This window comes from Suillus fuscotomentosus (genome assembly GCF_016647785.1).
Source record: "Suillus fuscotomentosus strain FC203 chromosome Unknown F5891scaffold_86, whole genome shotgun sequence".
NCBI lineage: Eukaryota > Fungi > Basidiomycota > Agaricomycetes > Boletales > Suillaceae > Suillus > Suillus fuscotomentosus.
In genome coordinates this window covers 165,468-189,052 of record NW_024539598.1, presented here as the reverse complement: position 1 = coordinate 189,052, position 23,585 = coordinate 165,468, and the positions used below count along the sequence as shown (strand labels likewise).

The 23,585-nt window shown below is 48.0% G+C and overlaps 5 protein-coding genes across 5 annotated transcripts; 3 read left to right on the top strand and 2 right to left on the bottom strand.

Moving 5' to 3' along the window:
• The first annotated feature begins 6 nt into the window (after positions 1 to 6).
• F5891DRAFT_1064125 (uncharacterized protein) lies at positions 7 to 1,322 on the top strand. Its single transcript, XM_041363035.1, has 5 exons — positions 7 to 185; positions 255 to 317; positions 532 to 588; positions 644 to 683; positions 735 to 1,322. Exons 1-5 carry the CDS (start codon positions 34 to 36, stop codon positions 1,089 to 1,091), a joined length of 669 nt encoding a protein of 222 aa, XP_041219616.1. The 5' UTR covers positions 7 to 33; the 3' UTR covers positions 1,092 to 1,322.
• On the top strand, positions 1,301 to 3,268 carry F5891DRAFT_1064123 (uncharacterized protein). Its single transcript, XM_041363034.1, has 7 exons — positions 1,301 to 1,391; positions 1,441 to 1,483; positions 1,545 to 1,820; positions 1,869 to 1,929; positions 1,979 to 2,863; positions 2,921 to 2,957; positions 3,007 to 3,268. Exons 1-7 carry the CDS (start codon positions 1,353 to 1,355, stop codon positions 3,154 to 3,156), a joined length of 1,491 nt encoding a protein of 496 aa, XP_041219615.1. The 5' UTR covers positions 1,301 to 1,352; the 3' UTR covers positions 3,157 to 3,268.
• Positions 3,269 to 3,768: 500 nt separating this feature from the next.
• F5891DRAFT_1116393 (GMC oxidoreductase-domain-containing protein) lies at positions 3,769 to 6,562 on the top strand. The gene is made up of 16 exons (XM_041363798.1): positions 3,769 to 3,915; positions 3,976 to 4,227; positions 4,282 to 4,373; positions 4,427 to 4,606; positions 4,665 to 4,675; positions 4,725 to 4,841; positions 4,909 to 5,135; positions 5,183 to 5,278; positions 5,335 to 5,383; positions 5,432 to 5,569; positions 5,620 to 5,680; positions 5,737 to 5,825; positions 5,875 to 6,098; positions 6,147 to 6,166; positions 6,226 to 6,348; positions 6,398 to 6,562. The coding sequence occupies exons 1-16, from the start codon at positions 3,870 to 3,872 to the stop codon at positions 6,497 to 6,499; spliced, it is 1,827 nt and encodes a 608-aa protein (XP_041219614.1). The 5' UTR covers positions 3,769 to 3,869; the 3' UTR covers positions 6,500 to 6,562.
• Positions 6,563 to 16,702: 10,140 nt separating this feature from the next.
• Positions 16,703 to 17,478, bottom strand: F5891DRAFT_1195728 (uncharacterized protein; the record flags this gene model as incomplete). The annotated part of the gene is made up of 4 exons (XM_041368184.1): positions 16,703 to 16,763; positions 16,835 to 17,028; positions 17,074 to 17,217; positions 17,266 to 17,478. 4 exons carry the CDS (start codon positions 17,476 to 17,478, stop codon positions 16,703 to 16,705), a joined length of 612 nt encoding a protein of 203 aa, XP_041219613.1.
• A 3,646-nt stretch (positions 17,479 to 21,124) lies between these two features.
• F5891DRAFT_962167 (uncharacterized protein) lies at positions 21,125 to 21,772 on the bottom strand (the record flags this gene model as incomplete). Its single annotated transcript, XM_041375882.1, has 1 exon — positions 21,125 to 21,772. A coding segment is annotated over one exon (648 nt), but the record flags the coding sequence as incomplete, so codon positions are not given.
• Between the last annotated feature and the right edge of the window lie 1,813 nt (positions 21,773 to 23,585).

Sequence of the window (23,585 nt, the reverse complement as noted above, 5' to 3'; positions counted from 1 at the left end):
GTCGTACTCGCCACAAGCCAAATAGATACACATATGACGAGTTCACACTCCGCACAAACCCTGCTCCTCTTAGATCCAAACCACGACCATCTGTCTGCCCAACACTCGAAAATGCCGCGCATCCTCTTCGTCAGTGGATTTCATCCTTCTACTAGGGCACGCGACCTCGCATTCGAATTCGAACGGTGAGCCTATCTATGACCTTCAATTTATGACCGTCAAAAATGTTCAATTTTTTTTCCTCATATTTTTAGATTCGGTCCTCTGGTCCGCTGTGACGTTCCAGCCCCGCGTAATCCTCATGCTAGTTCGAACCCGTAAGTGTAATCATAATTTTTGTTTTCTTCACCTCTGTCCAGTCAACACGACTCGAGGGACGATTGCCTTGCGATGCCCTGCTGCCTTGTCTCGTCGATTCGATTAGTCACTCGCGAGTCGTCTTCGTATTCGCCGCTCTGCGCTGCCATATCATTCGATGTTTCGGGTTCCGAGAATCACCTATCGCTCAACATGTCTCGCACCGTCTCGCAGTTACGCTTTCGTCGAGTTTCGAAGCCAGCGCCATGCTGAAGATGCCTACTACGATATGTATGTTCTCTCTCTCGCACGCTCACTTGTAACCTGCCTGACGCGTCAGGCGTAGGCATGGAAGGTACTTTGAGGGATCTCGCTTGAGCATTCAGGCAAGTCAGCACCTCATGAGAGCAATTCAATGTCCTGAATTATATTTGTAGTGGGCAAAGAATCCCCCTTCTTCTGTTTGGCGGTACGAGAGGCGTTCTTCTCCTCCTCATCGTTCAGGTCGTGATCGTGAGCGTTCTCGAAGCCCCCCTCGTCGTCGCTCCGAAAGAGACAGCAGGGATGACCGCGACCGTCATGACGACCGTGACAGAGACCGCGAACGCGAACGTGACCGCGATGTCGACAGGGAGAGGGACAGGAGGAGGCGGAGCAGGAGCCCTGATAGGAGGAGGAGCCCTTCCCCTGAAAGGAGGAGGCATGATCACGCGCGTACTCCTCCGATGGAAGATCACAAGAAAGATGATGATCGTGATTTGCAGTCGCGCACCCCAAATCCGTACGCGCCGTAAAAATTATGCCGGGTTACACAGTGAAATGAGTAAACTGTTCTCTACGTTTCTTCGTTCAAAATAATCCCAGAGACTTTGTTTCTCTACTCGTAGTAACTTTTTTTGTGAATGTTGTAGTCACATTTTGTTAGATGTTAATGTGATGGTTGCGTCAAATTTATGTTGTCGCCACAAAGTTAGTTATGAGAAGCTTTAGCCTACCGTCTAAAAGCGTTCACGCCGCACATGATGCTGTCAAGTTATATTCCTTATTGAACCATCATGGCACAGCGGCGAGTGCCCACCATTAGCGACCTCAGGGTACGCATACATTGAAATATGCACAGCCCTGGTGCTCACAGTTGTCTAGATCAAGCTTTGCTACATTTGCAGGGAGGAGGAGTGGTATGATGGTATGTCAAAAGCGCATTATTGTCATGCCAGCGCTTATCTGACCTGTCCGTCCGTTCTCAGCACCCGAGCATCCTCCCCGAGCATGGACGCATCCATGCAAATGCACACTTATTGCACACGAGTCCTGTCTGCTGCAATGGATACAGACCTCGCAGCAGAACCGCTCACGAGCCCCAAATGCTCTCAAGTGCCCGCAGTGCAGCTCAGTATATGAGCTTGAAAGCAACAATCCACTCATTCTACGCATCTTGGACGCAGCAAACAAGGGCCTCTCGACGATGGGAAAGATTGTAACTATCGCAAGCGTGACAGTGGTGGTGGTTTCTCTTGGGACTGGTCCGTGGGCATTTACTTTTGAAGATTCAGTTTTATAAGATTTTATAGGAATGTATATCCTCAGCACAGCATATGGTGCCTATGCTCTGAAGGAGTTTCTGGGTGCTGAGTATGTGCCACTTTCATTTGGCAGCTAGTCGCAAATCTCATGCTTGTAGGATGTATGATCTCCTGTTAACGGAGGACCCTACTAATTGGCCGTGGCATTGCTACCTCAATCTTCCACTCATTCCCCTTGCTCTCATCATCTCGCGTCTTCCTTTTAACTCTAGTGTCACGCCACTTGTTCCCCTTCTCCTCGCATGGCCAACGTCCACCCCCCCGCGGACTGACAAGCGCATAGTTCTCGATCGTTGGGGTATCCAGGTACCAATACAACGGGAAATGTTCCCCTTACTCCCAAGCTGGCCCCCTCCGCCAGTATTGCTCGGCTTGATCATCTATCCGTCTGTTCGTATCACATATAACCGCCTGTTCTCTCAGTTCTCGAGATGGGTGCTGGATACGCAACCGGATGCCACCAATACCACACAGCCCATGATGCTTGCTTTGGAGGATGACGACCCATTCCTTCGCATTCGCATCAATGCTAACGGCGAAGAACGGAACGCCCAGCTTCAGCCTAACGGTCAAGGCCAGCAGGACAGAGGTGCAGGTGTTGCTAACAATGGTGCAAACAATAATCCGAATGCCGATGGCGAAGCCATTGCAGGAGACGTTGCTGCTGCCGCCGAGAATACCATTCGGGTATCGGGGACCTCCCTTGGGCGACTGATTGGAGGAGCCTTGATTATCCCGCGCATCTCCAGTTTCATGGGCTCGCTATTGTATCGACTATCCAAGTATTCACCGCTTTTGCGTCGTTTCCTTGCTGTGCGCCCACCTCTTCCGCCTGATGTGCGGCCGTCGCTAGTAGGGACTTGGATCGATGAGGAAATGTGGCGCCAGTTGAGCCCTGTGAAACGGCTCAGCGTCGCTGGATTGATGGGTCTTAGCGTCGCGTGGCGGGGAACTCCCATTTGGGCAGAATGTGATCCTGTTTGGTAAGTGCTTGTTCCTTTCGATCAAAGGCATGGGTTCTTATCAAGGAAACGATCCAGGTGGAGAAACTCATTAGGGTTGGGTCTTTTCACCGTTGTATGCCACCAACATCATCAACGATGGCTTTATACTGACACCGTTCCAGGCAAAGGACTGCTTGCATCTCCTACATCTTTGGCTTACCAAACGGGAGCTGCAGAGCCGGCGAGTCAAGAACAAGTCGTTTGAAGGTGTTGACGTGAGGGAATTAGATCTGATCGATCCCGTGACACACACCGGACATTACCATCCTTAGTTCAGCTAGCACTCCTTTGTTCTGACGAACGCTTCTCGCACGTAGATTCTTGTGCTTCTGAACAATAGCGTTTGTCATCTTCAATCAAAATTGATTGCTGCCGTGGTACTAAGTTGACATTGGGTAGTGGCCGGCCAGGAGTCCACTCTACCAGCGATGACGATAAAGACAACATTTGCTTCTAATTTCTACCACCTGTCTGCTAGAATTTGATCAGACTCGTCGCGACGTGGACACACAATCATCACGGGGCCTGTGACATCATCATGCTGGGATTACGGATTCAGAATCTTTACAAAATACCCCTGAAGTCCCTTCCTCCGGTATCTAGTTACAAAAGCCTCCATTACAATGAATTTGCATCGCCAGCAGGCGTACGTCCAAACGAAATCCAGCGTGTTCCTCAACTCACATGTTCGCGCGACAGCAAGTCCATCGAGAGCCTGAGCTCGGAAATCTAAACACCCTCACCTCGCAACCATATCACCCTGTTGCGATGCACCGGATATTGCCAGGCCCAAATCGCTAGTAGATCACGGCATGTCTGCTGATGGGCCACCAGAACCACGACGGAAAAGCGTAATGGCATCGCAATTGTCCGTTTTTTTAAAACTCGCCTTCTAGATTGACGCCAGGGCTATCTTTGTTGTTCGGACCAGTAGGGATATAAATTTGGATACTGATAATTAGTTTCCCGCTTGAAGCACCCCTCAATGCCTCATCCAATCATATCAGAATTTGATATTATTTTTGCTGGGGGTGAGTGATGCATCTCGCGTTGGTGTGATTATCTTGACATAACGCTGTATCATGGTTCAGGTGGTAGCACAGCTTGTGTTGTCGCAGGCCGCCTGGCTGCATTGGATCCCTCGCTTACTATCTTAATTCTCGAAGGGGGCCAACACACTCTCAATCAAGCTGCGCATGTGCAGCCTTGCAAATTTCCAAGGCATCTGGCGCCAACGAGTACCACCATGACATTCAATGTTGGAAATCCAAGTCCACGTCTCAACGGCCGTGCTCCGATCGTTCAGTGCGCCCATTGCGTTGGTGGAGGCTCAAGTGTAAATGGTTCGTAACGTTCTTGCACTGAATACCATGGCTCTGATAAGTTGACTCGGTCAGCTATGTGTTACACTCGTGGACCTGCCTCAGATTTTGACGACTGGGGAGCCGAAGGGTGGGAATCTAAGAACTTGATTCCCCTCATGAAGAAGGTCTTCGACTGAATCATCTTTATATTTCTCAAGCTGAACTATTCATTGCTTAGCTGGAGACATATGAAGTACAACCCGATCGCCCAACCCACGGGTACGGTGGACCTATCAAAGTGTCCCCTGGTGGATGCAAACTAGGTATCTCCGAAGAGTTCATCCACGTTGGCACGACATATCACAAGAGGCAATATGCTGAAGACACCGATGATTTACAAACATGCAACACATACAGCGTGCGCCACCTGAATTTCTTTCTCCGTGTGTGGAGTCCGCTCACGAGATCCACTTCAGCCATGGGCGAAGTGAGCTTGTGCCCATCATCTATTATTAATTGCGCTCACAGATGAGAAGGTACATTGGGGCAACTGGAAGGCGTTCTGATGCGGCCCACCACTATGTCTACAACCAGGCTCACAACGCAAATCTGCAAATATGGGTTGGCAAGCGCGTGAAGCGCGTGATCTTCCAGTGAGTGTTCCGTATTCGGATTGGATTTCAACTGTGCCAGACTGCTGATGTCTTTTTCGAATGAAAGAGATAAGCGTGCTGTAGGTGTCGAGTTCACTAGCGATCCAGTGTCTTGCCCAGACGCGGATCAGTCATCAAGCATCGTGAAAGCATCAAAGCTTGTTGTTATCTCTGCCGGGGCATTCGGTTCGCCAGCCATCCTCGAGAGGTCTGGGATCGGTGCAGAAGCACTTCTCAAGCGGTGCAATATCAAGCAACTAGTGGACTTGCCTGGCGTCGGAGAAAATTATCAAGGTCCGCGTTCAACCATCTGTCTCATGATGTTAACTTAGGGTTCAGAGATCACAACCTCATCTTTACTCCATACTTTGCTGCCAAGGGAACTGTGACTATGGACTCCCTTTATCTTGGGGAGGAGAGTGACGTTGTTGTCCAGAGTAAGCATGTTCTCGCCATATTCCGAGTTCATTTAACTGCCCATGAAATTTTATAGAAAATATGGCGCAATGGAAAATTGATGGCAAGTCACTTGTTGCCCAAAAGTCGGTGCAAAATCTCCAATACTGGTGACGTATTGATCGGCATTTCAGTGGCAGCGATGCAAAAATAAAATGGCGTCCTGATGACGACGAGCTGAAAGCCATGGGTTCAGCCTTTCAACCACGATGGAAAGAGTTCTTCCAGAATCGCCCAGATAAACCTGTTGCACTATTTGCTCTCTGTGCAGGGTGTGCACAATATTTTCGTTTGATGACGCACGAATACTCACGATAACCAGAGCCGGTGGATACTCGCGTATCCTTCCTCGTCGCAGTTACATGGCTGCCAACTATTTTACAGTACTACTTCCATATTTAGTACTACCCCGTGATTTTTGTTCTGAATCTTCCAATAGCTGTACCCCGTGTCTGCTGGCAGCGTTCATATCAAATTGGACGAGAACGGCCAGGAAGGACTCGATTTCAATGCAGGCTTCCTGGATGAGTGAGTCAGAAATTTCAACTCATTGATGTGACTACGATAATCCTCACAGTCCATCCGATATTGTACCTCTTATCTTCGGGTACAAAAAGCTGCGCGAAATTATTCGACGCATGTCTTCATATAGAGGTGAAGTCCCCATGGGCCACCCTCATTTCCCACAGGGAAGCGCTGCAGTCTGCGGAGAAACAACCGGGCCGGTGGACTTGAATGCGCCTGACATAACCTACACAGCAGAAGATGACGATGCGATCGATCGATACCTTCGTGACCACGGTATGTTGCATCCCTATCGTTGTGTCAAAATACTGAATTGATACTCAGTGCAAACGACATGGCATTCGGTATGTACAGCTAAAACTTTCATGCTTTCACATGAGGTACCTGAACTTTACATGTCTAGCTCGGAACTTGCGCCATGAAGCCAAGGGCAGATAAAGGGGTCATTGACACTCGGCTAAACGTGTACGGCGTGACAAACCTCAAGGTGGCGGACATGTCTATTGCGCCGATGAATGTTGGCACGGTGGGTACTGGTCGGGGATCATTAATGTGCAGTCTAACCGTCTCTCTAGAACACATATTGGACAGCGCTTCTCATTGGGGAGAAGGCTGCGATGATCATTGCTGATGAGTTGGGTATTGGAAGTCAGTCATCACCTCAACCACGTCTGTGATCAGTTGGTGTCTTCGCAGGAGTAATCTTGAGCATGTACTTTACGCGTCAGCCGTTGATACGCAATCAACACGTATCTCAAAATCGTGAGGACAATATATGGATGGCAAATTCTGGTAATAGTATATTAGCTTGCAACCCTCTGACTAGGGACTTGGTTTCCATGGGCGGGTAGCAGCTATATCGACAAAAAAAACGAAATTATGCAAACCATGTAACAGGCCATAACAGTCAGTACAAGGTGTACAGTTGCCTATCGATGCAGTCCATTTCCACGCTCTTGGTGTCTTCGAGCCGGGTAGCATATGGCTCATGAGCATCTGCTAACGCTAAGTGAGGGTAATATTGTCAGTACGAGACGTACAAGGAGGAGGCCAAGCGCATATACAGTCACCTCAACACCCTGCCATCATGAACTAACATAATTTCATGAACAAGGGTGCATAGTGCGTAAAGTCGCTGTGAGCGGAGCACAGGAATCAAAGATATACAAGTTTATGCTAAATAAGATACACGGGAAAAACACAAGCCTTGTGTATTTGAGACCAAATACGTCGACAAAGAGAGATATAGTCGATGTACTGCCGAAGCTACCGACAAAGTTGCTCCATCCATCTCCTAGTGTCTTTGATACAGCTCTATACATTCACCTGGCGAAGTGTATTAATAAATTCATGTATGTAGCGAATGAGAAACTTCATTGAACTCACCCGGCCTTCGCTCAAGTCCAGGTAAAAGCTGTACTCGAAATATACGACTGTACGATGGTGATGAGAGAGAGTTCTAGAGGTATGTGATGGTGCTCTGAGAGGGACGCGCTGGAGGTGCGAGGGGGGTGCGCGCGTCCGGTATCTTGACCAACGTTTTTGTTTTTCGTTTGTCTCGAGCCTTCCTCAGGCTCACGAAATCGTGGCCTAGCCCTGAAGATGTGAACTGAGCTTTGTGAGTGGGAATTGTCGAGGATGACATAGTGGAGACAAGGTATACCATCATGAAGAATGTATCAATAAGGCTCCAACGCAAAGTTCATGGAAACGAAGCACACGAGGGAGATGCTGGAGGTATGAGACATGTTTCTGGCGGTCCACGAGAGGTGTCGTGAGAGGGTTTCTAGAGGCGCGAGAAGTATAGCGACAGATACGGGAGGGTTACGGGAAGGTGGTACTGGAGGGGTGGACTAGGATTTCTCGAGTCGACTGGCACTAGAGTTAGCAGTCACTGCGGAAACGAGAAATTAACCCGATAGGGTTGAGGTAGAAGTAGCAACGATAAACTAGACAATAGCTAATGTGCGAATCACTACCGCTTGAAGTAAAGAAAAGTGACCATTCGAGATCAAATCCCGAAGTTGTTGGAAGTCAACATCGCCAATGTTTGTTATGTTTGTTCTCGTTTGTTATCATTACTATATTATATCATTGTCTACGGTTGTTTATACCTCAGCGTCTTCTCTCCTAACGCTGAGGTATGTAGTACGTTCGTTTGCACGCCCGCTCTCTCTTACGATAATTTGTCCCCAGACTCGTCTGTTAGGTATTGTCAATGTTAGCGTCTTCTCTCCTAACGCTGAGACTCGTCTGTTAGCTTTACTTTCCAACAGGTTATGAGCCCTGACTCAAATAGAGTCAGAAACTGAAGCTTAAACAGTCGTTATCCCCTCGCGTTAAAATCCCGCCGCTCATATCAATTCGTCAGTCCTTTGTCGACATCGTCATGGGAAAGTATGATCACATTCCCGAGTTGTTGGGATTGGAGAATTATGCTGGATGGTCTACCAAGATGCAGTATTCGCTCACGTGCGAGGATCTGTGGTGCCATGTCAACAACAAGTCTGATCCTGCTGACCTTCTCGGTCAACCCTCGCATATTCCTGTAGCTGCAGATCCAGCGAATGTCACCGATGCTGAAAAGGTGTTGATGCGCGCGTGGCTGCTGAACGACATGAAAGCTAAGGACTTAATCACACGGTGTCTCAGTATTCCTGTCAATGCACTCATATCCCGCTCACATACCATTACCACACGGAAGGCGTGGGACACACTCAAGGAGCACTACAATTGCAACAACATTAGTTCACAATATCAGATCTGTCAGCAGCTACAGGTTTTGTGCATGAAAGATTCAGCAGATGCGTCAAATTTCATTGGGCAGCATGCTGCCTTGCGAGAACGACTCATTGATTCTGGCGCACCTTACGGCGATGTGGATGCGATTTTCAACTTGCTCATGGGTCTCCCACCCACTTCAATCTGGCAACAGTATAAATCTCAACTAGAGCAGCACATGCATGATGCTCAGATTGCGGCGTCAACTGCAACTGCAGCCAATCCTGCCCCTCCTCCCACTTTCACCTTCGATAGCTGTATGTTGTGGATCACTGCGGAGGCAGCTCGTCACGTGAATGTGCAGTTGATACAATCAGCACGACCTGGTTCTGAATATGCCCATGCTGTTGCTGCACCATCCTCATCTTCATCTGCCGGTATCAATGCTATTACAGGTCTACGCAAGCATAAGCACAATCTGCAAGGCGTTTTCTGCACTACTGCAGGTTGCAACAAGGGTGATCATGACCACGCTCACTGTTACAGGAAGGGTGGTGGGATGGAAGGGCAAGCACCATGGCAGAAGAAAAGGGGTGAATCGGAAACAGCAGCAGTGACCATTACACCTACTCCTCCTCCTGTCGCACCTCCTGCTCCTCCACCCCACATCGCTACCACAGCCGCATCGCTCGCCAGTCTCTATCAAGATGTCTCATTTGCATCTATTGCGGAATTGCCTGACCATGACATCGCTTGTGCCCTCCCACTCCCATTTTCGGTCATCCTTGACTCCGGGACAACCGTTACACTTGTGAAAGATAGAAACCTTTTTCACACGTACTCGACGGAAGACCCGATCAGCGTTAAGACCGCTAATCATGGTGTTCTTCAGACTGCTGGGCGTGGCACATGCGTGGTGTGGCTGACCATTGGAGGACGGCGAATTCGTCTTCGCATGTCTAACTGTCTCCATGCGCCAGATGCGCTACTCAATCTCATCTCTGTCAGCAGCATGAACATCAAAGGGTGGGATGTGAACTTCCGTGCGAACATGACATGTGAGCTCTCCTATCGCAATGTCCTACTTGGGGCCATCCCTGCCACTGGGAAGCTCTATGCCCCGGATCTCGAGTTCATTCGTTTTACGCACCCTGTACCATTTCTCCCCATGGTGCCAGAGTTCGCAGCATTCACACATGTGCCACTCACCATGGATCTTTGGCACGCGCGTGTGGGACACATTGGTAAAGCAGCCGTCACTTGACTCCTGCAGATCGCCAAAGGAGTGACAATTGACTCAGTGGCCCCTCTATCGCACTGTGAATCGTGCATTCTCGCAAAACATCCGCACCTGCCCTTCCACTCCTCTGAAACGGCATGTGCCACCCACTTCCTCGATCTCATTCACTCGGACGTGTGCGGCCCCATTCCCATTCTCACCCCCCACGGGAAACACTATTTCATAGTGTTTCTCGATGATCACACCCATGTCCTCAATCTACAGCTCCTTGCATCTAAGGATCAAGCACTTCAAGCATGGCGCACTATTCGTGCGCGGTGGGAGAACATGTCTGGGCGTCAGGTGAAGACTTTTCGGTCCGATAATGGTGGAGAATTTATGAGTGACGCCTTTAGCACGGCACTTGAGGAGGCAGGTATCGCACGCCAACGCTCAGCACCTTATGCGCACCAACAGAATGGGAAGGCCGAGCGCGTCATGCACACAATTGAAGGACGGATGTATGCTATGCTTGACCACGCGCGTCTTCCGCGTTCTCTATGGGGTGAAGCGGCGCTTACCGCGTGTTATCTTTTCAACAGATCAGAATCCCGCACACTACCCCCAGGGAAAACTCCCTATGAGATGCTTCACCATGCTCAGCCCACGCTCACTCATCTCCGTGTTTTTGGGTCACACTGCTTCGCTCGTATCCTCCGGAATTGCAGGAAAAACTCGGCCCTCGCTCGCGGAAAGCCCTGTTCATGGGATACAGCACCTCCAGCACCTACTTCAGCGCCTACCGGCACATTTCCCACTCCTGCACCTCCTGCACCCGTCACCCCTCCTGCACCCATTCCTCCCCATGCCGATATCATCCGTCGCTCAGGTCGGATTCCAGTACCCACTGAGAGGGAGCTCTGTTCCAAGGCCGGATCATGGCTGACAAAGAACGGCTTGATCGGCAACGCACCATTCGTGCAGCTCGCATCCAGGGAGTGCCTCCCCCTCCTTCATTGTCTGATGAGACCCTTGTCCCTAGCATACCAGCACACCCTGTCATTCTTCCTGGCCCCACAGCATCCGGACCTGCTGATCCAGATGCGATCATTGAGGATGACGAGGAGGTGGGGTTTCCCCGTGTGCTTGCTAACCTCATTGCCGTCGAGTTTGCGTGTCTCTCGATACTGCAGTGATACCTGTCGAAACCCTCTTGTACCTGGGTATAATTTGAAAATTCCGCCCACTACCTACGACGAGGCAGTCCGGCGTCCAGACTGTGATAACTGGTTAGCTGCAATGTGGAAAGAGATGAACCTTATGTCGGAGATGAGTGTGTACGAACTGGTTCCTTTGCCTGTGGATCGCCGTGCTATCGGGTGCCAATGGGTCCTCGAGTTCAAAGAGGATCTCAAAGGTGGGTCAGTGTTCAAGGCTCGACTGGTCGCTCAAGGGTTCTCCCAAATCCCCGGAATTGACTTCGGCAAAACTTTTGCGCCGGTAGCTAAGTCCACCTCCATTCGCATCCTTGCAGCGTATGCAGCTGCACACGACTGGGAGTTAGACTGCTTCGATGCGAAGCGAGCTTTCCTTTGGGGGAAACTCCAGGAGGACGTTTATATGCGGCAGCCTCCAGGTTTCGAGCGCCTTGGACCTAGCGAGCAACAGCTTGTCTGCCACCTTCTATCCTCTCTGTACGGGCTGAAACAGGCAGCTTACGATTGGTATGAGCTATTGTGGGACGTCCTCACCCGTCTCGGCTTCCTGCGTTGTGAAGCCGACTACGCTGTCTTCATTTTTGACCACGTCGACGGCGAAGGAGTGCGGGTAATATGTATTATCACTTGGCACGTGGACGATGGGCTGGCCGGGAGCAATAATCGTCCGTTTCTCGACCGGACGAAGGGGCAAATTGCCGAGTGTTTCGGCATTGCAGACCTGGGTGCTGTCAGCAAGTACCTAGGGATACAATTCATCTGTGATCGGCACACTCGTGAGCTTTGGATGCACCAAGAGGACTACATCACCTACCTACTCGACGAGCATGGTATGTCCGAATGCAACCCCATCTCCCTGCCCATGGACCCAAACTTTCCATTCGGGCGTGTCACTGACATCTACCCGCATGTCGATGAGTTAGAGTCTGAGTATCGGAAGCTTGTTGGCGAGCTTCTGTACCTCGCAATGTACACCCGTCCCTGATATCGCTTTCGCCGTGATGCGGCTGGCGCAACATAATGCCTCAGTGAAGCCCTGCCATTATTCGGCAGCCAAGCATGTCCTACGCTACCTCTCGGGCACTATTCACATGAAGACTCACTATGGCGGCACAGGAATTAACCCTGCTCTACACGGCTTCAGCGACTCAGACTGGGCATCCTGCCCAGAGGATTGTGTCTCAATATCGGGATATATCTGGTTCTTCAACGGCGGGCCAGTCTCGCATTCAGCCAAGAAGCAGACCACTCACGCTCTGTCCTTGTGCAAGGCTGAGTATATGGCCCTAACCGCTGCAGTTCAAGATGGCCTCTGGTTGCAATCTTTCCTTGCCTGTACCGGCATCCCTGTGTCCCTGCCGCTACGCCTTTTCGCGGACAACGTGGGCGCCATTGCACTCTCACAGGAAGCAGCGAATCATATCCGCATGAAACACATCGATCTTCGCTATCACTTTATCCGTCATCACATTGAGGAAGGTACCTTCCTGCCAGTATGGTTGTCCACTCACAAGAACACAGCCGACATTTTCACTAAGGCCTTACCTCGGCCCATCTTTGTTGTGCATCGCACTAGCTTGTCACTCACGTCACGCTGAAAGGGTGTATTCATTGGCAAGTTGTGTCATATCCCATATATTCACGCTTCTCTTCCGGACTTCGGACCCTGAGATCCGATCCGGTCCGATGTATAGATCCGCTTCCGATCCGATTTACGATAAGCTTTCTAATTCATTTCCTGTTCATATAACGTTAAACACAGCCTATTCGGTATTTCCTCTTCCCGGTGTTTCGGTTATACTTATTACTGGTATGATTACTGATCCGTTAACCTATGTCTCATTTCCGACTCGCATTTGATAACCTTTGCACATGCTTCGTACATAGCCTCGGACCTTTGCTTACTGATACTTCCGTTATCCTCATAGTATATAAACTCGTGTATATGTCCTGTAGTACCTCAGTTCGAATATCATCTTAGTTTGTCCTCTTTCTGTCGTCCGGACTTGAGTCCTTCTTACTCTTGTCACCCTCTGAGACTTCGGATAGATTCCGATAGTCTATATCCTCGGCTCTACCTTCGGGTAGTCTTACTCTGTTAGTTTCTAGTTCGGATACGTCCGGATTAGTCTTATATACGTTTCCGATATCCGGAAGACATCCGGATATACTACAAGACCCGTCCGGACCTTCGGACGCGTTATCGTTAGTACTTTGAAATAAGGGACAGTACTTGGGAAAGGGGCACAGCGTACGAGCTGAGGCCGAAGTCCTTCGGATCCGATCCTACGAGAGTACGACCTTAACAAGTTGAGGGGGTGTGTTGGAAGTCAACATCACCAATGTTTGTTATGTTTGTTCTCATTTGTTATCATTACTATATTATATCATTGTCTACGGTTGTTTATACCTCAGCATCTTCTCTCCTAACACTGAGGTATGTAGTACGTTCGTTTGCACGCCCACTCTCTCTTACGACAATTTGTCCCCAGACTTGTCTGTTAGGTATTGTCAATGTTAGCGTCTTCTCTCCTAACGCTGAGACTCGTCTGTTAGCTTTACTTTCCAATAGAAGTGGATTATACCATGTGTGCTGGGGTAGGATAGCCGTTTTTACTCCTAACTCAATGTCTGAATCACGTCTGGATATAACAAATAGAGGTTGGATTAAGGTAGAGATAAACATCGCATCTTCTAAGATAGGCCTCGTTCATACTCTGGTTCATCATGTGACCTAAGAGGTCAAAAACACATCTTTGCCTCATAACTCTGCAGCAACGTACAAGTAGCGAAGACTGTTCTGTGATTTTGCAAGCATGTGCTATAGTATCAGAACGCTCTACTTATAATTTCAATTTTCAGACAATCAAAGGAGGAGTAGGCATTTTGGTGGCAGATGCGCTGTTGTGACTCGTTGTGACTTTGGTGACCATCTGTGACCGTCGAACGGCGCCACAATCAGCGGCGGAGCGCTCAGCGCTACTTCAGTCAATCACACATAGGTAGCAGTATAGAGCATTTCCATTCACTGGTGCTTCCGTGGCATGTTGAGGTTGGTTGACCATTCAAGATGCTTGCCGAATTTCTTTTTTCTTCATTTCTATCTAACCCATCTTGGTATGCGGGTGGTGCTGATGTCACTCATTTTGCACATTTAAGCTTTTTGATAACTGTAATGCCTACTCATTCCTCATTTTCTCGATTAAACTCGTAAAAATTACATGGGTGTATTGCCACATACTCTATGCACATAATCATGGAAACATTTTCAATTACACTTCATGTACAGTGAGCTACAGGTGAATTCAGTGAAATGTCACACTAAAGTCACATGATGAACCAGAGTATGAATGAGGCCTATCTTATATGATGCTTCCGGGGATTCGTGTTCCCCATGGCTTCTAGGGCATCAGCAAAACCCTAACCCTATGTACAGCGCTGCACAACCCTGCACAGCATCACAGCGTCACAGCGAGGTCCCCCCATGCACAGTGCTGTACAGTGCTGCACAGGGCTGCACACTACACAATTTCTCAATAAAACATAATTATTAGTATACCATCTTGTTATATATATGTTTATGACTACATTACATTTATTTTTACATAGAATCAGTACTTCTGTGATGCTACAGAGCCTTTGCAAAAAAAAATATGTGACCTGTGACACGCTGTGTGGCTGTGGCGCTGTACCAAAATCAGGGTTTTGCTGATGGGATTCACGTTCCCCATGGTGGGCCTTCCTGAAACAATTAATTCCTTCCCTCCCCGCTCCTTCTAGCCCTCAATGTTTGGTCAAGCCCCTCCGAGTCAACGCTGTCCCAGTGGTGCTGTGACCAATCCAAGCCAAAGTGCTGGAGGAATTGACTGAGAGGACCTTCACCAGATGACAGACACATATTGCACCCCGGGCCAGATGAATATTAATGCAGCACTTCATGCATCACCATTATTCGTCAGAAACCATGCGCTGCCATAGCCTGACAACATCTTTTCTCGTGGTCTAGATACAACAAAGAGAGTGAGCAGATCGTTAGATATTGTTGACATAGATATCTTACTTCACATAGCCTGTGGAACCGTATACACCAGGATCATTTCTGGAGCTTCATGATGGACGTGCACATCTTCCGAGCCCACACCAGTCACCAGACCTAGGTCATGACCATCATGGGCAGTATCTGAGTCATATGCATGGAGGTGGGCAACAAGCGCCAGCGCTGCTGATAAGACCTGCTGTACCCAACTACTCGTCAAACTCAGGTTCTCAGCAAGGTGAAACTCCTTACTTTGGCCATAATTCGCACACACCATTCACAGGCAGTGAGCCATCATCGCGATCACAGTCACAGGTGCCAAGTGGAGGTGATTCTCATGAGGGGTTTCAGCAGATCTACTTGGCATACTGTATACATACATTTAACCTTAGGTTCATGGGGGTTGTGGTGTGACATGACATAATGGTAGATTCACATGTTTGTTCACCACTGTGACCTGTGACAAATTTAAGATAGGTTCGCTGGGGTGGTCAGACTACCCTTGAAGGACTTGGAGTCTCAGAATTTGATTGAATCTATGCTAGCTCAATTGATTATTAGTCAACAACATGCACTATTTAGAATTTATTATATCTTGCAGATAAATATGAGAGAACCAGATGTCACAATTTTAAGTTTGTCCTCGCCAGATGCTTGTGACTGTCACACGAAATAGGTTCAGTTCGGGGTGTCGGCGACGCTGTGATGAACCTAAGGTCGAATGTATACAGTATCGTCAGCAACCAGCAACACCACACATGGATCCTTATCATCATACTCACAATACACTCAAAGGTCAAATTCAGGATTTGAACTCAACTGTTGTGCACCTCATTGCAGATGTACATCAGCAAACTAGGGGGCACCTGTACAATACTGTACCAGATTGTACACTATTGTACAGACATTACACTTACACAAGGAAGTCTCCCCGTTACAATACTGTCACATACTCCTACAATCTGTACAGACAATACACACTGTACATATGACACAAACTGTACACACAACACAGACTGTACCAAGGATACATTTAATGACAGGCTTCACACAGTAAACATGACATACCGCCTGGTAAGGCTCACATAAACTGTAATGATTGTGTAACAAAAACATGGTAATCAAAGTATGATGTTAAAGTCCTCCGCATCACTGCCTGTTGCACTCCCAGCTGCATACTGTTACAATAACATTGCCGGACCTTGCCTAGGTCCTGACTGACAGTGGTCTGGAACTGCTATGACTCCTTCTGAGGCCCAGAAAGCCTCCCGATCCCATCATGACAGCTGTACGCCTCATGTAGAACTAGACCAACACATGCTATCCCATGTGTTGATGGACCTTTAGGCCGGAGCGCCTCATGTACGTATCTTGACATAGAAGAGGTGCCTTATGCATCTTATCAGACAAGCCAGGCTTGCCTCACCTCATCTTATCTCTGACTCAGATAGATTCACGATACAGGCTCCTACTGAACCTTATAGGATAAACCTATATAGACTAGACAGATATCATTGTATTCTTTACTTTGATCTACTTGGTATTCCCTAGAAACTAGTACAATCCCAGTACTTGTTCATCCTTTTAGAGTGACCCCTGTCCCTCTGTCTAGACTGCACTTCTAAGGCAAGCTGATGCTACCTTAGCCATATATCTGTTAGCCCTTCAGCTTAACGAGCCACTGCGCTTACCAAGCTCGATGGAGGATCCCTTGGGCTTCATCCAAGGCTAGAACACCATCCTTCCATCTTTGCGTGATCGCTTAGAGATCTGCCATTCGGCATCAGGAGGCTCGACCTATCCAAGTCATAACACATACCCATCAAAGTTGCCCATGCCAGTCCTAGCCCATTGGTCTAACATGTCTTCAAGCTCTTTGCGGCGCTCCGGAACCTCGAGTAGTTTGTCAACTGATTTCCATAAATTGGCGAAGTGGATCCTGCACTGCTCAGCAGTTAGGTCAGGGACCTTGTCAGTGCCGGTCTCCTGAAAGCCAGAGATAACACCCTTCAACTGTTGAATCATTAGCGACGAAAGAATAAATAATAATAAGCATACCACTGCTGCTACAAGAAGCATTGTGTTGACGGGGATTGTGTGGCAGAATTTGTCTGTGTTCTTTAATGCCTTCTTGCTGTTGCTGTAGTAAAATTCGAGACATGCATCCTTGAGAGCCTGCACCATAAAATTCTTGAATGTTCCCTGCAAGAATTAATGTAAATGACGCTATTATCAGGAGTCACGACCTACACCAGACGAGTCAGGGAGCCGGAGGTAGTCACCGCTCTTGAGGAGCCTAGTAGCAGCTGCGGTGACCTGCTTTTGAACCTCCTCCTTTCGCATTGTGGAGCCCTGCGGGAAGATATCATATGCCCTTTTTGCAATGGGGATGGTGACCTTTTTGAGCTCTGTGCAGAATGTGAAGAGATCGTCGCACAGCTCATCAACTATCAGCGAGTGCATTCGCCATCAATAAAGTAAGAACATACCAGCCGGCACATATCTGTATCATACTCCAGAAAGTAACCTTAAAAAAATGTGTGAGAAGGGTGAACAGTGGTGTAAGGAGAATATACCTCTCTCGAGTTTATTCTTCTTCTCGTGGTATGTCCATAGCACAGTGTCCAAGACTTCTCAAGCAAGGCCAAGGGCATCCTGCGATTCTGGAATTGGGTGGGCTAGAACGGCCTGCAAGCGCATCTCTAACTTTGCCATTTGCAGGAATACTTGCCAAGTGGGCGGATAGAATCCTAGCTTTGAGGGGTTCTCCTGGTTTGTCTTGGCCTTCCGTTTGTTGCTGCCAGATCGATGAGCGTCTTCGGGTATAGTGCTACAAGAGCATTCACGTTTTGGAACCAGAGTAGAGCCAGATAAAGAGTGTGACAGTGAGCGTCCACGAGAGGTGGGCTGTGTGCAACTATGACTTGAGGAAGTAACTGGTTGAGATGGGTGCCAAAGAGGAGAGTGCATGCACGAGGATGAAGCACATGCATATTTTACTTGCTGAGATGATTGTTGTTGATGTGGAGACTTTGAACGAGAGGAACGACATGAGTGGCGTTGTAGAGAATCATGCCTCTCATGGCGTGATATGGTAGTTTTCACCAAGGAGTACACAGCACGAACTCATAGCATTACTCTGTGCGCTACCCGCAGCTATCTCTATATGAGGCGCAGCTTTCCCACGCAACGCGCGCCATGCGCGCACCATTCCTGCGCTTCGCGATGTATACGCGCACGCGCGTTCCCGCGCTTGTGCGCCCTATAGCGCCAGCCATCCAGATGCATCCATCCACTGTCCACCAAGCTCCCTAGTGCGTATATTTCCATTTCCTTTATTAGCATAGTGTTCCATCTTTATTTTTATCATGTTTTCTCACTCATATATATATTTACATACCTACTCGGTAGCGCTTCGGCTCCGCATGACCGCGCTTAGGCGCGCTATATAAGCGCCAGCAGTACATACTATTACTTACCTTTCAAACCTACTTTTCCTACTTTTCACTTACTAGTTACTACCCACTTACTACTTAGCAGAATATAGTAGAAAGCTATTCCTTTACATTTTGCACTCTTATATCTCTTATCTTGCTTTATATCACTACTTAAGCTTAGTTTCTCATTTCCGCATACGCGCGCGCGCTTTCCCGCGCTTCGCGCTAATACGCGCGCGCGTTCCCGCGCCTTTGTACCTTGCGTGCACCTGCGCTTTCTCGCGCTTCGCTTAAGCGCACACTTCTAGATCCTTGCTGCACTCACTTCCCCTATAGGGTCGAACGCACTTGCTTCTCAAGTAACGCAGACTAGGCAGCGCGCGACCTTACAACTTTTACAGATACAGTCAGGAGCTTCTTTTGTTCCTCATTGTATTGTTGTTTCTACAGCGTGCAGGTGACTGTCTTTGAACCGTTCGAACAGCTCCAGATGATGTGTATCGATGAGGGGACTTCGAGGGCTTGATACATTGAGGAGAGCATGGGCAAGAAGATTTGGAACGAACATGTTGGGATGGGCGTCGCTGAGGGGATTCTGAGTGATTGAAGGTACATACATACTCATATCCCTTCCCCTTTGACAAATGGGTTGGTGAAGGAGCTTTGCACTGCCCATTCTTTGCGTGATGACACTCGAGAACATCATAAACCTAGTGCATATTATTAACACAGGATTTGAGAGGAAAAATGTAAATACCTTATCCTGCTCCGAATCTGCGAGCTCATCATCCGGATCTCCTTGTTGAACATCCCCCCAAGCTTCATCCTCAGATTGTGCCAGATTTTCGTCAAAATCCATTGTGTCGCCTGTGTCATTGTCCATTCGCTGGTGCGTATACCGGCCAACATCTCTATCACTGCAATGAGAATATAATATCAGGAAGCACACAAGCGACACAGAAGAACACTTACATCTGTGTATTGCTGTCAAAATCGCGGTCAGCATTGTCATCATTGTCATCATCAGACCCATCACGTTCATGAGAGCTATGCGGAAACTCCCTGTCATCATCTGTATCCTGCCTGTCCTTCTGGCGACCGCTATCACGTTCCGTGGACTCCCTCTCATGACTTGTGTCTCACTGACTCATGTCCTGCTCAACCATTTCATGACCACTGGACTGTGTGTCCTTCTGCATAGGCTGTCCCTCCCTGGCCTTCTCACGGCCATTGGACTGGGGTTCCTTGAATCCGAACCTTTCGAAAGAGCGAGCCACATATGGATTTGGACGGGAAGTGGGGGCCAGAGGATGCTGGCATTTGTTCTGTTTGGTCTTGGGAATGTTGCAAGATTTTGCAGGAGGCTGAAAAATTAGCTTAAACACAGTCAGAATAAATTCATATTACCTTTTTTTTCCCTTTCTGAAGCTGCGAAGGTGCCATAGGATTTTCTTCTGAGCTGCTGATTTGAAGATCGTTGTCCTTTGGTTGTTTCCTTGTTGGGGCAGCAACTGTTTCTCCAACTCTTTGCAGCTGTGCTGCATGACCGCCAACACCACGATTAGGTCTTGAACTCCGCCGAGCAGTCACCTCGAGATCTGGAGAAGAACGCCTGGGCTTCTTCCTTGGAGGCATGTATCAGATCAGACGACATTATCATGTACGAATGTAGCTAGTTATGGGCTCAAAGAACATGACATAATCAATGTTACATAATCATGGTGGTGTAGTGAAACAAGGGAGACATATAGCGAGGTATATAGATATTCTAATGAAAGGAAATTATGCCAGCATCATTAGGTTTGGCCTACCATCATGCTGAGCCTTAATGAACAACAGAGTGAAGGCCCTGCCGTGGGGGGAGCCCCGGTACGACTTGGGGCACCAGGGGGGGGGGGAGCATCAGGGGGACTCAGAGCTACTGGAGAGGGCAATGGAGTGGGTTTTTCATTGTCAAGTTTCATAATGAATTTGACAAGAATTTGGAAGATGTGATCGTGAACAATGGCCCCATCGAGATTGGACTCCATATGATAAATTCGAGTGTGCCATTCGTCAATAATGGGCTTGAATTCTGAAAAATAGTCTGATACCCTGTCTATCAGGATATCACTTTTGGACATGGCTCCCTTCTTTGCCAAAAAGGTGGCAAGCAAACTGCTTGTAGCGCCCAAATTCTCATAAGCATCCACCCATGGCATAGTTGTCTTATCCCAAGTCGGAGCAACTGCACCATGTGCACCCCCATACTTCGAAATGAATTCGAAAAAAATGTAGAACAGTGCCTCAAGGTCATCACTGGGGTTGTGCTCAACCAGTTTCAGCTGCACAATGCTGTTAGTGTTGGTGCTATTCTTCTTTGCGTTGATGCTCATCTTTGACTTCTTGAGGATGTCAGCGTTCTTTGACATTGTTTTCAAAATGCGCATAGAAATATATGGCACGGTTCCCTGCAATAATGCGATCAATGATCAGTAATGAGAACCGCGAACTCCATGTTCAAACTTACAGTACCAAATGAAATAGTAAATGTCTCGCCCTCCTTCATGATTGATGCATGGTCAAAATCGATGAAATACCAAATGCCTTCATGGATAATGAAATTGTTTGGGCTAAGGTCTCCGTGTAGAACTCGTTGTTGGATCATCATTTCATGAGCTACAGGTAAAATGTTAGATAATACAATAAATAAAACACATGAAACTGAACTCACTGACCATGAAATCGCAAAAGGTGCAAATCAGTTCCTTTCTGGAGCTGAAATGCCATAATGGATCTCCGCAGGGGGTCAAGAGAAGGCGTCGGTGATACCTGTTTACAAACCTCTTGTCTGGCCTGTCCTCAGGCAGGATACCATATCTATCCTGAATGTGGGCTGTGCAGTCAGGCTCCCCGTCGAATAGGACATCCCAATGGTCTACAAGCTGGACCACATTAGAGATGTTCTTGACCCTCTCAAGGATGTCCACTTCGTGGTATCTCTTGGCCTCAGCCACCCAACAATCTTTCATTGTATATTCCTTCCCATCTACAGGATCCCGAATGCGGTAACAAACTGTTCCACGACAAAACAGACCCTGGCTCTTCCATAGAACAGCCAAAATTGAGTATATTTTACCATGATTGTTGGTTACCCAACCAATCACCCCCTCTGCTAGGTCAGTGTGAGTACCCTTGCAAGAAGGGATGCACATGTGGATTGTGGGGTCGAGACCCAAGAGGGTCAGATCCACTAACGAGAGAGTAGTGATTGCATCAGTGACATGAGCGGGTGATGATTGGATGGAAGTTGGAAGAGTTATGATGAGGCCCGAGCGGTCGCAAAAATGGGCATAAAGTTGTTCAGCAGAGATAAAAAATGAGAGGACGAAGCGACGCCATGGCTGTTCTCACATGATGAGATATGCTTTAGTGGTGGACCCCCAGTACACTCCTAGGTCATGCCTCTTGCTAAAATCAGAGGATGTGTGCTCAACAAAGCTAAGTATGTCTGTCCATGCTTTCTCGAAAACCTTACTCTTGTAATAAAACAGAGCAAGATCAGGCTTTTGGTGAGTTAGCAAACTCTGCAGACCAGTATCATTCAATATTCAATATTTGGAAGGGAAGTTTGGCCCGCATGTTCGATCTACGGTGCAGGGCGTACTGAACGGCTTTGAAGAGGCACTGTAAGTCTTTCTCAGTCAATGAAGGCTTACATGCCCTCTTTGATCCTGGCTCTGCAGTCCCATCATATTCATCGCAGCTCCAGGTGCCATCCATGTCTTGAGACATCATCCCAGAATGTTGAGAATCCAAGGCCTCAGTATCTGTGTCAGCAACTTCTGTGCTATTGTGAGATTCATCGTCAGAGTTGTCTGACTCGGAGTCGCTGTTCTTTTCATTCGCTTTGGGCTTTTTTTTCTGATTGAAGTTCCATGCGCCCTGGAAAGATACTGGCAGTCCGTTATTTTGGCCGTAGTATTTGATCTGCGCGATATGCTTAGTCTTCAATAAGAATTTGGGAATGAAGTGGTGGAAAAGGCTAGCGCTGTGTTTGATGTTAAGGTCACCTTCAAAGATGACGTGGCCCTCGAGCTCTGATTTGAGCAGGTCTTTGATGAGATCATTCGTGCAACCGCCCTCAGGCAGGAAACCCGTTGAACTGAGTGAAGGGCCACAGAGATAAAGGTCGAATGAAGTAGTGGCAAGTGAAGTTGGGGAAGTTTGGTGAGCAAGTGAGTCAGATGTCATGGTGGCATCTAATGAATTCAGAGTCAAGACCAGTCAACGCTATGGAGTATTGAATGAGTACTGTGGACCAATGCACCCTACAATGACAATTCACCTGTTTGTCTGAATGGTTGGCAAGTTTGCTGAGCAAGCGCTCCCTCAGGCTTATGCACAGTTGCAAGGCAGCCGCAGCGTGGGCCTGGCCTTCACTTTGGTGCATCATCAATCGAATGCCACTGAGTTCCCAGAGTTTCCATATGGAGTAGATAAAACAGCCTGTCATAGTAGTATCACTAGAAACAAAATAATCCAACAGCTGGTATCTATCCTTGTGACGCAAAGTACAGGGTATCATAAATTTGCTTATCAAAGTACTTATTCAAATAGAATGAGGAATGGTAATGCGCGGAAGTAGACTTAGTCAGACGAGGATCCGCTGCAGTACCCAGTCTCAGGATAATGTTGACGAATGCTCGAAGCTGCATCAGAGGCACTACATCTCCCACCAGAGTACCATTGGCATATTTTGCGCATGTCAATGTGTGCATCTCAGTGATGGGATCAACCGCACCGATCTTGAAGTTGCACACATAACAAAGGTATTGATCATGCCATGTGATATGTGAGCCTCATTGAGGTATTGGGCGCATGATGAGCTGCAATTTGCAGACAGCATGACCTTCAAAAGAGGGGAAAGGTGTCAAGGGTAATCAAAATGTATACAAGTACTAAAGAGCTCACCCTTTAACCCAGACTTAGGCCAATCATACACACTATCGACATTGAGAATGGCAACATCCTTTCAACCTTTTGGCCACCCAACACATGCAGGAGACGCATGCATGGTTTGTGCAGGTACAATGACACTGGGATCATGGAGACAAACTTGCTGCAAGTGAATAGTATGCCAAATTTGAACGC